Source organism: Apus apus, chromosome 3, assembly GCF_020740795.1.
Source record: "Apus apus isolate bApuApu2 chromosome 3, bApuApu2.pri.cur, whole genome shotgun sequence".
NCBI lineage: Eukaryota > Metazoa > Chordata > Aves > Apodiformes > Apodidae > Apus > Apus apus.
In genome coordinates, this window is record NC_067284.1 from 33,237,470 (window position 1) to 33,253,342 (window position 15,873).

The window sequence follows — 15,873 nt, forward strand, 5'->3', positions numbered from 1 at the left end:
CTCAAACTCACTTTATCTACAATCTTGAATTTGAGCTGCTAGTATGAATCAAAGTCCAAGTCAATCTGTCTTTGCTGCTACCTCTTTCTAAAATTAAGATAATAGCAAACTTTCCAACACATGCATTCTCTGGATCTAGAATTTTGCCCTGTGCCATCCTAGTGGCCCTGATTTTTATTTAATTTTTTTCAGTACTGCTTTCTAGAAGAAAAATAAATTAGGTGTCACATAGTAGTTAAGAAATAAGCAACTTAGATCAAGCAGGGAAAATTAAGGTCAATTGCAATCTGAGGTACAAGTAAAGCACATGTGCACATACAACCACCATTTTGTAAAAATATTTTTACCCATAAGGTAGGACCTGAAAACTTTGATTAAAAGCAACCCTTAGTTTTGTACTCTAAAAATAACACCATGAGATGCAATAAATTTTAAAACAGTCATACAAAGCATGCAAATCTGTGCACTGAAGAATCTGCACTTAAAACCAAAGGATTTCATCTAAGGGAGGGCACAGCAAGTGCTGGATCTAAAACATGGAAAGATAAAATAGCTGTAAACACTTGTAAAAAATTGTTAACTTGCTGTAAAGAGATTTTTCCTAGCTCTAGAGAGCAAGCTCTAACTCATCCAGCACTTGGCTAAGACAAAAGGGTAAAATTTATATTCTTCGGAAATTTAAACATATATTTGAAAGAGCAAAAGAGGTCAACCACTCAATTGACAGCACAGCAGTTTCTAACTGCAAAGAGGCTCCAATTTAATACAGATAGAGAGGAAACAATGACACTAAGTGACAAGTAACTATTTTTCCTAGCTCTGCCATAAGGCAGAAAGTAGACCTAACCCGAATCACCTAAACAGGAAAAAAAGACCACAGCTTGGATTAAACTTAGGAAGACATAAATACATCTAACATACCTGAATTTGGATACAGGCAGACATCATTGATCTCATATTCTGGCTCCATTGAAGTAAATATCTTCCCCTGAAATTGTAGGAAGCAAATACTTTATAAAGAACTCCAAACAACATAATTAAATTTAGTAAACCTGAACATTAAGAATAGGCATTATAGAAGCTAAGAAATACGGTGGAATAAGGATGGAACAGATTTTGCAGAACAAAAAGTATTTGAACATAATACTAGGAGCTCAATATTGTATTTCGTCTCTGATCCTGTCTCTTACAAGGACATGTAGTGGTTATTGAAGCAATGTACAGTAGCACCTCAATTTCTCAGCTCACACTTCAGTGTTGAAAACGTGTGTCAGATTTGCTTTATTTTGTGCAATCGAGGTGGTGAGGTCCATAAGTGCCTGGCACATTGTCAGTGTAATCTTTATTTTGTTCTACCATGAGTATCGTTGTTTTAGACAATTTTATTTGGTAAGTATGACTAGTTGAAATGATGGACTGGGAGTGGAATTTGTATCTGGAGCTTGGTTCTTCCACCTTGCTCATGTCTACAAGAAATGAAATATAGCTTAGCATTTTGTTTATAATTTATCATAGAATAAATGTCATAGAATGACCATAAACTCAGTATTAAAGAGGTCTAAATATAAAATAAAAGCAGTGAAAGCATCCAGTGGTATCTAGCTTAGATCAGAATTGAAATTATAAAGGTTATTTAAGAAAGAGGTAAAAGCAGGAAACAATGTTCTCAAAAAAATAAGAACTGGAACTAAGTCTGAAAAACCCAGACAAAATACAGGTGCTCTTATAAGCCAACACACAAGACAGCCAGTAAAGGAAGAGTCTCTCAGAACTGGGCCACAGAATCTGAAGCATGAGAGTACATGCCTACACAGCTCTAAATGAGGGACAGGAACAGAGCAAATTTTGATCCTATTCCTCTTTTTTCTTCCCCTGCAGCAATCCCACCTACCTTTCTGGGCCCTTCCTTTCCCTGCCAGTTACATGCTGTTACCCCACCCACCTCTGGTCTCTCCCCGATGATTAATAGGAGTCCTCCCCCACCCCAGTCTTAGCAGACAAAAGCCTCATGCTCCCCACCCCAAGGCACGTCTCAGCATGGGGCTATTCTGGTATCAAAGCCACATGCTCTCCACCCCACAGTCTGCCTCTGCAGTTGGTTCCCAGCCAGAGATAGTCAGGAACCAACATCTGGGAGAGGTGGAGCCAGCTGGAACATAATCTAGGAAAGAGTCCAAAGCTACCTTTGCCTTCCAGCAGTATGAAACCCTCCCTTTTCCCACTGCAGAGGCCACCTGACAAACCTTACAGTGTTTCATTCTCAGTGAGGGAAATATATACATACATACCTAGGAAAAATGGAGAGGGGCCACAGCAGATGTTTTAAATAATAACCAATAATTTATTCGCTCTTTTAAACAATAAAAAATAACTGCAGAGAAGCTTACAAAAAACTGCTTGCGATCACAGAAAAAATGAGAGGCTGTTGAAAGTTCATGAAGAAGCACAACAATAGAGAAATGACTGCCTGAAATGGTCAGAAAAAAAAAGTGCCTCTAAACTACAGCTCCTCAGATATGTTTCCCCATGAAGCTAGAAAAGCATAAATGGAGCATGTTTTTTAGAAGGAATATGATGACTAAAGACAGCCCGTCAAACCAAATCAAGTTACAGTAGTATTACTATGAATCTATGGGGTAACATATTTTGTGCAAGATTCACTGATGGAAAGATACAAAAAAGAACAGCATAATATAATGAAGAAAAATGTTAAGAAAAATCACAGATTTCTATTTTATTTAGAGGAGCAAAAGACAGGGATAAAGACATTGTCTACTGCAACATAGTGCATTAATACAGCATAATACACATTGCTGTTTGGATCTAGGCAATGTATCTGCTTCAATATCAAATATGTTTCTGTGAAAATAAGCAGCACCTGATTTTAATAGGTCATAAAGTAACTGATCTACCTTAAAGTTAGCCCTTCTTTGAGCAGGGAATTGGAACGACCATGTTTTCACTGACGAAAAATTTTAACAGGTTGTATTCAAGCACACTACGAGAAATATGCCAACCAGAGCAAAGGCTAAGATACCCCTTCTGATGTTTAAAGCCTTCTACTGAAAGAAACATCTTAGGCAGACATGGACAAACAGCTAAAAAAATACCTAAGACTGCATCTTTATACCTGACAGGCTGTTGAATAACTTCGCAGATGTTGGTTTATTCAGTCAGACAGGACAAAATGCAATGTGAATTAGGATACATTAAAAACCCTAATTCTTACACTGAATTTCAGCCTTATTAGTCAAGCTGTGTAGAAAAAAAAACCCCACAACAAACAAATGTAAGAAGCAAAAAATCTGAATGCAGCAACATAAAAACACTTACTGTATCTTTGTTCCACATTTTTATGATTCGAGAATCTGCAGAGATAATTAAATCCAACTGACCCTGAAACTGAATCGACTTAATAGGCAGGCCATAGTGGTGATCTTTGACTATTAAAGGATGACTAGACCGGAGATCATACAACAAAACCTTAAAGAATAAAGAGACAGATTAAACTTACAATATTGTCAGATCAAGAGGAAGTCACACACACACACCAGATCTTCATTGAAGTTTTGACTAAACTTGAGATTTCATACTTAAATGCATGGACACGATTTAGGTAAAGGGAATAATCTTAAATGCTGCAAACAGCTTAAGTGAGCCAAATCTATGCTGGCAATATATTTTAATCTCAGCATGCTTCTGTCTAGAAAAAAAAAAAGGAGCTAATTTGAGAGCTCACCATCTTTCTAAAGTACTTTAAATTTCTATTGAAAAAATGAACCATTTCCATGTCTCTTAGTATTTCTTAATTACTTCACTTTCAGGTTCTCATGCTGTTCCTACAAGATTAACATTTTCAGACTCCCTTCTACATGCAGCAAGTACCACTTTCTTTCAGTGAAACACCACAGAATGTATTTTTTTTTACGTTAAGAAGAGAGTACAGGCCCTGTCTTCCAGAAACCTGCATTTTTATCTCCAAAGTTTCCTACGGAAACCTTAAATCTCCCACATGCAAAGTGTGAATACTAATAACTTGAGGGGAAAAAATATTACCAGCTTGTCTAATAAAAAAATATAATCTCCAATAAAACTTGCATGACATGTATACTAACACCATTGCAAATGCAACTCTTACATACATATCTGCTCTTGAACAAGGTACAATTGTCTAAACCCAAGAAAAGACTGACGAAGGCAGAAAAAAATCCCCATACTCCCCTTTCCAAATATGGTGGCAACACTGAATAAATTAATCAACATGTTCCCTTACAGAAAGACACTAAAAACAATAGTTTAAAGACAACTACTTCTGCTTCTTCAGCCACCATCAATAAAACGGAGCACATCTATGTTGCACTGAGATTGTACTAATAAATGAGTCTCAAAAGGCAGCAATTTCCCCACATATTTGACTCTTGCATGGTAAGAAAACTGCAGAATTTGAAGTTATACAGTATGTAGGTTGTGACGATTTTAAGTGGTCGCTACGGTATTCTGAAGAGCATGACCATCTGAGAAAACCAACTTGCAGTTTAAGAATGACAATTACTACTCTACACATATAATTCACATTCTTATAAATACTTGTATTCATATATATTTACATTGCAATAAGCACACACTATGTATGACAGACTTGGACTGGCAACTGCAAGAACAGGTTCTCCTAAGAACTGTTGTAGATGAAGTTAAGTCTACCTGCCCAGTAGATGTTCCAACAGCCATATTCAAAGCTCCATCGAATTTCAGTGCTGAAATGGAGGGTAAACCATCTATCCTGCAAAGCACGATGCTTACAGTTAGACATTCTTTCAATAAAGTCTGCAAATAATTTTTAGATGTTAAAAATAGCTAAGATAATTAATGTAAATTAATGTACAGATACCACTCAGAAAAATACTACTTCAAAAAGCTGTGTTACTTACATTCACAGCTTGTGGTTGTATAGAAAATTAGCCACTACTACTCACATCAGTAACAAAGGGACTCCTTTATGACTTAGAAAACCCCTTATTGACACCAGAAATAAGAAGTCCATGGGAAGGCCATTTTAATGCAAAGTTGGATTTGTTTCTAAAAAGCAAAACTTGTGAAAAACCAGAAGAACACACTTTGAAAAGGTAGGCTTTACTCACTCCGCATCTGCTGTCACACTGCTTAAAGCACAGTCCAACAGCCCGACTCGATTTCTAGTTCTAGGATCCCAGCATTCCACTTTACCCTAGAAAGTTCAAAAAAAAATGTTTCAAGCTTATGCAACAGATGCCTGGTACTCTGAAAAAGTTTAAATAAAATTATGAATTATTTAATCGCTTAATAACTAGTCCAATATCCTAGGCTGACAGATGTTCTAATAATGGCATACAAGCCCCTCACAAGTATTTATTTTTTAAATGTGATCTGAATCAAATTCATTAACAGGGTACACATCCTAGCTAATTTCTACAGATGGCTATACTGTAGAGAAAGATAACATTGTTTTCTCTCCCGTTTGCAAAATCCCTAGCGTCTCAGCAACCAAGGTAGCTCAGAAACTCTATCTGCATTATGCTCTAAAAAGTAATCTTCTTCCTTGTATTTATACTTAACATAGCAAATGAAAGCAAATTAATTAAGTTCCTGTCATGGTTTCTTCTTATCCTCATGCAAACTAATATAAAAAAGAAAAAAACACTACTGCCCTTTTTATAAAAGGAACGCAAACATTTACCTCAGCTGTCCCCATAGCAAACAAGAAGTGCACAGGATTTATGTCACAGACATTACTCTCTCTAAAACAGAAAAAGGAGCAAGTTTAATTACCTCAGAATAACATAACACAACACCAGCTAAAACAATTTCTGTGTAATCATGGTTACTCAGCCTGGAAAATTAACAGCTGGAAGAAGGCACAGATGGCAACCTAACAGCAGCTTCCCATACTTCAGAGCAGCTGACTAAGAATTTGGAGCCATGTGAGACGGTGATGGTTACTGGAAACTGCCTTGCCATATCACTCTGCTCCACTATATTCTTAAACTCAATTATGTCAAAAGGTCTTCCCCATTACCTATGTTCTGAAGCTTACATCTCCAACATGAATGGCCTGTCTTCCTTTCCCTCATCCAAGTACCCTATTTCTCAACAAGGCACCAAAGAGCTTTGTATTTCTCCCAATAATTCTTCCTAAGTACTAAAGTTTATCTTCACAATATCCATCCTTGTGCTTTCCAACTTCTTCCATTCAAAGCCCTCCACCTCTAATCCTACAACTTATCCAACTCCTGCACTTCACAACCTTCCAACAACTTCAAGTCTCATCTCTCTAATCTAAATTTTACACTACACCCTTAGTTCTCCAGGATTTTCTTCCTTTTTTTCCCCTGCTGCTCAGTTTCTCTATTATGCCCTACTCAAATACTGCTTCAGCCATTAAGCTATCCTACTCACTGAAAACCAGCTGTTACCCACCAACAGCTGCTGTATCTAGTCCAGTCTGCTCCTCTCATCTGCCTCTACCCACATGAAAACAGCCCAGCTCCTGTTCTGGTAGGGTTTTCAAATGAATCAGACACATGCTGGAGATATAAAAATTTTCTTCAAGCTATTCCAAGAGCAGAAGGACAAAGACATGTCTGGAAAAGTACATACCCTGTGGGCAGATCTCTATGTGATGGCTAAATTGAGCAATAATGGCAAACTTTTAATGAAATGCTCTTGAGATCAAGTTATACATTAATATAACATACATATTAATTCTAAGTCTATATTAAGCAATTTTAGGATCTCCAGAAAATGAAACTCAAAACATAAAAACTAGAACACAGAATTACAGAACATAAAATAAAATGAGGCTCAGATTCAGCATATGCTCCTTTTCGACTCTATAATGCATTTGGGCAGTATTCAGATACAGTACTGATGGTGAGCATGTTGGTAGTTTGCTTCCACCTGGTGGAAAGATGACAGAGACACATCACGCACTACAGATAACTTACGAAGCATCAGTTTGCAGTGAGTTCAGAAATCTTCCTTGTTCCAGATTTAGCCTGTACACTTCAGAACTACAAAGGAAAAAGAAATAATATTCCTTTCTCTCGCAAATACTGAAAAATACCTTTGTGTTTTTATGACGACTGTTTTAAGTTAGGAGGAGTTATAAAAAAAATCTTGCTACCAAATACATAATTTTCATACCTCACAATCTAAAACATACAAGAAACCCATCCTTCAGTTTTATAAATACAGGGAAAACTGTCCATGTTCATCAAAAGTATTTATTACCTTGCAATATCCTACCAGTTAATCTTTTTCCAGGAAAAATATGCATGAATTTCTTTCTTAAGATCTTTTAATTTCTTATGATTTACGTTACATTTTTAATTACTACTTATTTTATTTTTACTATGTCTTCATACAAACTCAATTAATTATGTGACTTGACTCACACTTTAACAGCAACAAAACACCAACCAGGATAGAAAAAGTTATTTTTCCTATTTAGATGCTAAACAATTTTTATAACAGATTTGCAAATACATTATGTTCCTGCTTTAAGAATCAAAGAAAAAAAGTCCTAAAACAGTACAGGAAACTGAACGAATCTTAAGTCTTCCAACATTATCTACTCTTCACCATCTCCATTATTAATTTGGAAGAAATTGCCACTTCTTCCAATTTCTAACTATTGTGGTATTTTAATGTTCATTTTATTCTTAGAAAACATTGCTAACAGAAGTGAAACAAAATAATCCATTTCATCTTACCTTGCTCCTACAAAATACAGGTCACACGATGGATAGTGGTAAGAGAAATCTCTACCAAATTTTGGTATTCTTGTCTTGTAGTAATGACCATGTTGTGAGTGAAACTCCACAAACCTGCCACACTGCAAGAAGACAATCTGAAAAGAAAATAGAAAGCACTGAAACATACAGAAACCAAATTACAATCTCCTTAGCTTGTCTTACAGCACAAACTCTAGTGTTTTTTTTCAAGTTCACATTGGTTTATCATAACTCATTTAAAAGATTTCTATTAAAATGAGAGTCAACTAGTGCTTCACCATTCTCACAATCCACAACAAAGAGCTTTATTAATAAATATTAAATTAATATTCACAAGGGTATATGCGACTCTGCAACCAGAATTGGTATAGTTGTGTGGGTGGTGGGCTACACCAAAACTAGTATCTGTACTTCTTTCAGACTCCAGTTAATTTCTTCCAGGTACAATGTGATAAAGACATCAATATGTTCATAGGTGCTAGGCACATTAACTATAAATCCTGATGCACAGCAGCATTTCAGTAAATGGTACCAACAAACTTTGTGCATTTTTGCTGTTGCTTGCCAACTGAGTAAGCACATTGTTTCTTTCTGAAATTTAGACAAACATCTCACTCCTGAAAGAGCCCAAAGTGAGCCATTACTAAAAGGCTAGACCTATACTTGTAAATAAAATAGGCCAGAACCTGCCCATATAGTCCTAATGGCAAGTTAATATGGCAACTCATATCCATGCGAATGAATTCCTCCCACTCCAGAGACAGTACCACCCACACCATCCACTACACTCACACTGCACCTCAAGCCATGCCCAGGCACTGTGTTATGGAGGAACACTCGGCCTTACTTAAACTGATGCCACGATGCACATGAACAATTACATGGTACGGACAATCAGAGGCTAAATTTTAACCTCATCCCTATTTAGCCTAGATTAGAAAAGTGCTCAGTTTAGAATATTTATAGACCACACATCTTCTAAAAGTAGTAGACAATGCAGATTTTAAAATTCCCTATGGCTAGTCCACCTTGTTAGCAACACAAATAAGGATCAGAAGCTCAGGAAAAGCAAGTTACAAAAGTTATTTTATTTATACATCAGTACATATTCTCTACAATCATTGCAAAAGAAGAAATGTCTGCATCTGCATGCAGTAGTCACATAAACTATAAGAACACAAAATTAATCCATATTTCATTTTAAAATATAGTATCACATTCTTAGTTCAATACCAGTAAGCCATCCAAAACCATCCATACCAGGAACACAGATGATGCAGTTTGCTTTCAATAAGAAAGGTGAATTTCCATGTCATGCACTCTACCTCCAAGATTTTAGAAAGTTTTTATTTGCCCAAAGCAACAAAATATTCTGCTAATGATTGCCTTACCACTACTAATTTCCCATTTTAAGATAAATTTCTACAATATTGGACTTGAAGATGTTTGTGTCATCTTTCATCAGCAGTGAATACGACTCACTGTAAATCACAGTTTTTTTCTTTCCTTCATACTAAATTAATTTTGGTCCCAAAACGGCTATGCAGAAGCACATCCACCTGTGTATGGCAAGAATAAAGTGGAAATACGTGTCTTTTTGCAAAAGGCTGTGGGGGAAAAAAAAAAAAAAAAAGATAATGGTCTCTCCTAAGTCTGAAACTATGTCCAAGTCTAGAACTTTTAAGTCTTAAACTCAGGGGAGCAGAGAAGTGTAACTAGCCTTAGGGATACTGGTGTGAATGAAAACCAACAGTGTGCTCTCATTGTGAAAATGCAAATAAGCCTCAGAAGGTGACCGCAGGAGAAGCCTGGGGAGATGCAATTTCCCCTGTGTTCCTAAAGCACGAGGCGGCGTGTCTAGTGTTGGTCCCCCCGGTTCAGAAGGGATATTGAGCATCAAGGTGGCTACCAAGCCAGACAAGGGGCAGAACACATTAAAAAAACAATGAAAGGCTGGAAGAATCTTAGCTTGTTTAGTCAGGCAAAGAGCACCCTGTGGTAGGACAACCTAGTAGCAGCCAGCAACTAAAGTGCAGTTACAAAAACTACAAGAGTCAAACTCTTAGCACTAGTAACAGTGAAAATTTCAGATTTTCCTGAGCCGGTTGGACAGGAAGGAAAAGTTCTTCATGAGGAGGTAGTACTACATTTCAGTTCTTTCCGTGAATTTGTGGTACCTCCAAGCTTGTTGTTTTTAACAGTCCTGTCCAAGTATTAAACAATGTCTGGAGGTCCCCCTCCAAACAATATTTTTCTGATGCTAAGCACTTCAAGTGTAATTTCTCAAACATTGTCCCCTCTTTTTAACATGCTTAAAACACTAGGACAGCTATCTGAGATCAGCTTTCTTTCTAATGATTTGGCAAAGTAAGTTTTAGGAAAATAAACTTGAAAATAAGGCTGTATTAAGTTGTGAAAGTAGGGCTTCATCCTGAAAGAGTACCAATTTCAGGTGAAAACATAAACCAGTCTTACTGTTCGTAACCAGTCAGAAACAGTTGCAAACACAAGGTGTTCCTCAGTTTCCCAAAGACCTGTTTGGTCTGTACAAGCAAAGCACTCTCCAACAGGCTGACAACTGGGAGGCTATTGGACTGTATCAGTCACCCTCTGCTACTGGAATTCTTGCAATTTCTTGCAAATTCTCCCATGGGAAAAATGTTGAAAAGACTAAAGCTAGAAGACTAAATAATAATGCCTCTCAACAAACAGAAATACTAATTAAAACAAACCTGTACCAGAAATTCTAAGGCTTGTTCTCAGGGGGAACAAAAAAAAAAAAAAAAGTATTAAAATAAACAAGTAAATTTTTTAAAATTCTTACATTCCATATTTAAATTGGAACACAATGCCTTGACGAATCAGCAAAGTTTACAGAAAGCAGCATCTTTTATTACATCAACTGCTGCAGCTGGAGAAAACAGATGCTTTCATGCACATAAACACTTCTCCAAGTGTTAAGCAGAATTAGAAGTGGTAAGTGTACTGGGCCTAAAAAAAGGCTGATGGTCTTAAGAACTCAACTGTTTCCCCCAAGTACAGCACTTCATGAAAAAAAACAAACAAAACAAAGATATTACTTCTCTCCACATTTTTTCCCTCACTGATATGCTTATAATCATCATGGCTACAACAACGCTCACAAATCAGGCTATTAACTCAGAAATGGTGTGTCTGTGTGTCATTCTCACAAGGGATGTTATCATAGAAAGAATAACTTAATTCCATTTTTCACATTATTTTGTTTACAGGATAGATCATTATTTGAAGTTCTTCTCTACTACAATCAAAAGACTTTAAAAGTGGTAAGACAAATTATAATACAAAGAGACAAAGAAAACAAATAACATTTTGAAGGCACAAAGATGTTTATCCTGTTAGCTTTTCTAAAAAACCTTTTCTGTTCCAAAAGTTGTGTTGATTGACTGCCTTTACTATATATGAAAATGCATTTTAATATACATATTTAGCAATTTTTTCATTTATACATTGAAAACATTAAACATACCTTCGAGTAATCATCTGATAAAATCTCAAACGTAACCACTAGATGAGAGAGAAAGAGAATTTTAAGTCAAGTAAGTAAGCGAACATATTTGCAAACACTGGCACAAATCCTGACAACATTTACACTAATGCTAACCTTTAGTCATATAAATATTCCCCACAGCTGTCAACGAGTAATGCAGGCATGGTGATAAAATCTTTCATGATACAAATTTACTTGCAAAACAGCAAGTAGTTTTCTAAAATTTTAGAAACATATGAAGCATCTGGTAATCTTTTTATCATTCTTGTATACCTGACACACTTCTCAAAACAGTGCTCAACCATTTATTTATTAGCTTGGGGAAGGTTTAATCAAATGGTTTTCAGTGAGTGTGTGGTCTGTGGACCTTTGGTAATCCATCAAAGATGATTAAAAATGACATGAGTTTGGATATGCTATGCACAAACCTGCACACATGACCTTTCTAAGGGGTCAGTCAGCACTTGCACAGAAAAAAGTTTTAAGGCTCAAAAAAAAAAAATCAAGTTTGAAATATACAAAGTGTGCTGAACACTGCAACGTATTGAACTTTGCCTAGTTTTAAATTAGCTGGGTTGGGAATATCGGGGAGTAGCTGCTTTGGCTAAACTGATTCCATTTAAATGAGGTAGCTCATTTAAAGTTACCTGAAGTGTCTTTATGCTACAGTTCAAATTAAACATACTTCTGCAATATAGTAAAATGCCAAATCAAAAATTACTTTAAGCTCTAATTACTAGCAAGCATTACTATTACAATGACTCCTACTCTCTTGACATAGATCCCACTCTTCACTTTCCCCAGCCTCTCTGAAGCCCTCCCAGCTCCCCTCTTACTATGTTGTAGCACTGTCCTTTCACCCTGTGTGACTCCTAGTCCTTAGGCACAGGGTAAAGAAACATCATCACACTCTAATCCTCTTCCCCTGACTTAATACAGTAGTTTTCAAAATTTTTTCCCACATCACTTTTAGACACATCATAGTTAGATCAATTTCATTCTTCCATAAGGATTTAGGACTTCTTCCACTTTACGCTCATTCCCTCTTTGCTTTAGTCACCCTGTATCCCAGTTTTCAGCCATCAGCCTTCTACTTTCCCAGCCTTCTAATAAAAACAAAAAATACAAAAAAACCCCACGTGCCATTCCCCAAATCTATGTACTCTAAAACTTGTGCTACAGCAGCTTGTCTAGACAGCTCATTGCTTTGTTCACCATAGTTGTTCTCCTTCCAAAATAGCAGCAAACAAGGCGTAATTAGGGCCTTGGCCATGCTACCATGTATCCCCAAGTACCTTGCTTCCAAGAAGACAAACCAACCAACCAACCCAAACCACTCTCAGGAAATTCTCTTTACCCTGTAACTCACTTGCTGACCTTGGGCTCCAGCAGAAAAACAAAGAGAACTCCTTTCAGTAATGATGGTGCAACCACAATGCCTTCTCCTACCTTACTGCTTCACAGAAGAAGAAAGGAGCTACCCAGTCATCATACTCACATTGCATTTCCCAAGCAGAGCAAAGCCTTCAGCCAGATTCACTGCCTGAGCCCTGCACCTACTGGCTCAAGGTAAACCTTGCATTGCCTGACACCACTCCAAGAGAGGAAAGAACTTTGAAGCAGGAAAAGGGAAAAACACAGATAAAGGCAAGGTGATGTAGGTGAAGTGATGTTTTATTTGAGATTCCTGTGTTCCCCTGCAATACATTCTGTCCCCTCAGCACAAGGAGGGAAATTTCTAGAGTCCAACCTGAATTAGATATGGAAGATAGTTTGTACAAGCAGCCATCGCTTCTACTAACCTTCAGAATCTAAGCATCTTTCAAATTTCTGGGATAACTGATAGGTATCAAAACAGCGTATCCTTGGCTTATAAGTTCCTGGAAAAAACAATTTGATCTTTAATTAAAAACAAACAAACAAAAGAATAACATTAATGTTTTGGGGTTTTTAAAATATATATATATATGTCTTACATATAAAGGCTTTAACTGTATTTTCAGCTCTAAGTATTCTGATCTTACCAAAGCTTCTGTGACTGGGAAAACATGCCTCTTGTTAACATAACCTTAAGGCCTGGTTTTTGTCTTTGGTGCCTGAAAGACCAAGTCTCTTTATGCTGTTAACGCCTACTGAAGTATCCATATATGGATCCTGCTCTGACAGTTACACAATGTAGCATTATCCTCCATCCTTTAAAACAATACTCCAGGATGTTCAGAAGTTATTTAAAGCAAATATATATGCACACAATAAAAATAAATACGAACTTAGTTTTAAACTATATTATAAACAATTTCATTTTTAATTGTCTTATAAGGTGCCAGTGGTAGGGGGGGGGGTTGGACTAGATGATCTTCAAAGGTCCCTCCCAACCCAAACTTTCCTGTGGTTCTAAGAATATCTGTATTCTAAAAAGAAGTGTTTCACAGTACCACTACCAAGACAGCCACTCTATCACATCTTGTGAGTAAGCTTCTGAAACTCTGTTCAATGCTACATTTTAAAATCAACTCTTACCAATTCTACCTGAAATATCAAGTCATTCTGCAATCAAGATTTTCTAGCATTTTTGGCTCTGCTACAGAGAGAGACTCTTTGTTAACTCACCAACTGCCATAATATACTGTCCATCTCTTGATACCTTAATCTTTGTGCTAACTGTGGGCATTTCAAAGTCTTGAATAAGTTCAATTCTTCTACGGATATCTATAAAGAAATAAAATTAAATGGTTTTTTAAAGGTAGCACTATTGTATCAGCCCCCAAAACCATAATGGTTCTTTATGGAAGCATGCAAAGTTAACTGAATACAGGGAATAACTTTTAAGCATAATTAACACATGTTATAAGAAGATTAATATAGTTAGTTAACCCAGAGATGCAAGATACCTCCATGTAAAACAAATGCCTATTCTGAGGGGACAACTATGTAATAAATTATTATATAATGAAGTATCAAACATTTAGCACAAAATTTACACAACTAAGATGCATAATATAGTCTATCCTCCTGTTAACTCTATGCATTTTTGTTTGGTTGAGGATTTTCTTTTACAGCCCTTCCTACCGTATGTAAATAGCCATGCTTCATTTTGGATAACAAGCTTAGACTAAAATTATTATGTTTCTGCACTCTAGGGCAAGCAAAACACACACAGAGGAGTTTATAGTTGGACTTTATCCTAAGTTGCATGCGTGGGAATTCACCCACCACGTTTCTGTACAATCTACAGCCCCAGTATTTAACACCTGAAATTTAAAACAATATTGGCAATATACTACTTACAGAAAGCTGTAAGGAACGTTGAAGTACGGCCTTTTAACCATAACTAGTTACAGCTTTGTTTTGTTTTTTTTTAAATCTGAGCTATGCATAACCTCCTCCCATCAGCCAGCAAAGCGTGGGTCGTCCCTGTGCAGCCGCGCGTTACCGAGCACCTCGCGACAGGAAAACTCACCCACATCTTTCTTCTGCAAAGCTCTTTTCTTCCTGTCAGACAGCCACTGTAAGGAAGGGCACCAGTCAGTCCTGAGCTCGTCACACACAGAGAGACCAGAGAAATCACTTCAAGTGCATGCAATTTCAAAGTACATATATATATATATTAAAAAAAAAACAGTAGGCCGTTGGTTCTTTTTATCTTCATCACTGCTCAGTTTGCACTAACAAGCTCAACCCCTTCACGCCAATAAACGCTGCGAGGCAGCGCTCGCCGAGGGCTGCGGGACAGCACAGCCCCGCTCGGGGCCGCTCGCGCTCAAACGGCGTTTCCAGCGGAACCAGCAGGGAAGGGCCGGTTGCAGCTACCGCTCCCGCCCGCGCACGGGCCGGGGGCAGCCAGGGCAGCCCGGGCAGCCGCTCCGGGCCCTCCCGCTCCGGGCCCTCCCGCCGCGGGCACCGAAGGGCCCGGCGGGCCGCAGCCGCCAGACCAGCGGCGGGAGAGCCCCGGCCCGGGCGGGCAGCGCGTCCCCCCGCCGCTCGCTCACCTCCGGGAGGCTCCTGCCGGCGCTGAGGCTGTAGATCTTCACCTCGTTGAGGCTGGAGACCTGCATGGCCGCGCTGCCCCGCCCGCCCCTTCCGGCCCGAGGGGAAGCGGAACAGCCGCTGCCTTCCGGCGGGGCCGGGGCGGGCCGGGCCGGGCCGGGCCGGGCTGGCAGGCGGGGCTGGGCCCCTCCCCAGAGCAGCAGCAGAGCCCGCTGACGTGACGGGCCAGCCCCGCAGCCTCCGGGCGGCACCGGCAGGGCGGGAGGGAGGGCGGGAGGTGGTTCCGCAGGCCTGGCGGGGGAGGGCGGGTTTCTCGCCCCGCAGCAAGGCGTGTCCCTTCTCTGTGGAAAACCGTGAATTCCGGGCTCGGCCGATCAGAACCTTGCCAGGAAATGTGGAAGCTGGCCGGAGTCCCTTGCTTCGTAGCAGCACTGTTTGAAAAGAAGCGGGCACGCAACACTCCGAGCGTTACCCTTCTGGCTTCGGAGAGCAGCAGCGAGGGCTGAAACGGCACAGATCCAGTCTGCACACGTCCCCCAGAAACAATGAAAAGCACAACTAAATGCACACACCACGGCCATGTGTAGC

General features: G+C 38.7%; 1 protein-coding gene across 2 annotated transcripts in view; it reads right to left on the reverse strand.

Annotated features, from left to right (window-relative positions):
• Positions 1 to 15,382, reverse strand: part of NOL10 (nucleolar protein 10) — a 60,367-nt gene extending 44,985 nt beyond the window's left edge. Inside the window, exons 1-12 of one of the 2 annotated variants that reach the window (XM_051614018.1) lie at positions 15,288 to 15,382; positions 14,759 to 14,804; positions 13,909 to 14,007; positions 13,101 to 13,178; positions 11,278 to 11,315; positions 7,749 to 7,885; positions 6,981 to 7,046; positions 5,714 to 5,774; positions 5,139 to 5,224; positions 4,702 to 4,780; positions 3,334 to 3,483; positions 922 to 988 (exon numbers count right to left, since the gene is read on the reverse strand). In XM_051614018.1, the coding sequence (XP_051469978.1) occupies positions 922 to 988; positions 3,334 to 3,483; positions 4,702 to 4,780; positions 5,139 to 5,224; positions 5,714 to 5,774; positions 6,981 to 7,046; positions 7,749 to 7,885; positions 11,278 to 11,315; positions 13,101 to 13,178; positions 13,909 to 14,007; positions 14,759 to 14,804; positions 15,288 to 15,353 (973 nt within the window). In that variant the 5' untranslated portion in view covers positions 15,354 to 15,382. Of the gene's footprint in view, positions 1 to 921; positions 989 to 3,333; positions 3,484 to 4,701; positions 4,781 to 5,138; positions 5,225 to 5,713; positions 5,775 to 6,980; positions 7,047 to 7,748; positions 7,886 to 11,277; positions 11,316 to 13,100; positions 13,179 to 13,908; positions 14,008 to 14,758; positions 14,830 to 15,287 lie in introns of both variants that reach the window. The other variant, XM_051614019.1, reaches the window with a different exon arrangement.
• Between the last annotated feature and the right edge of the window lie 491 nt (positions 15,383 to 15,873).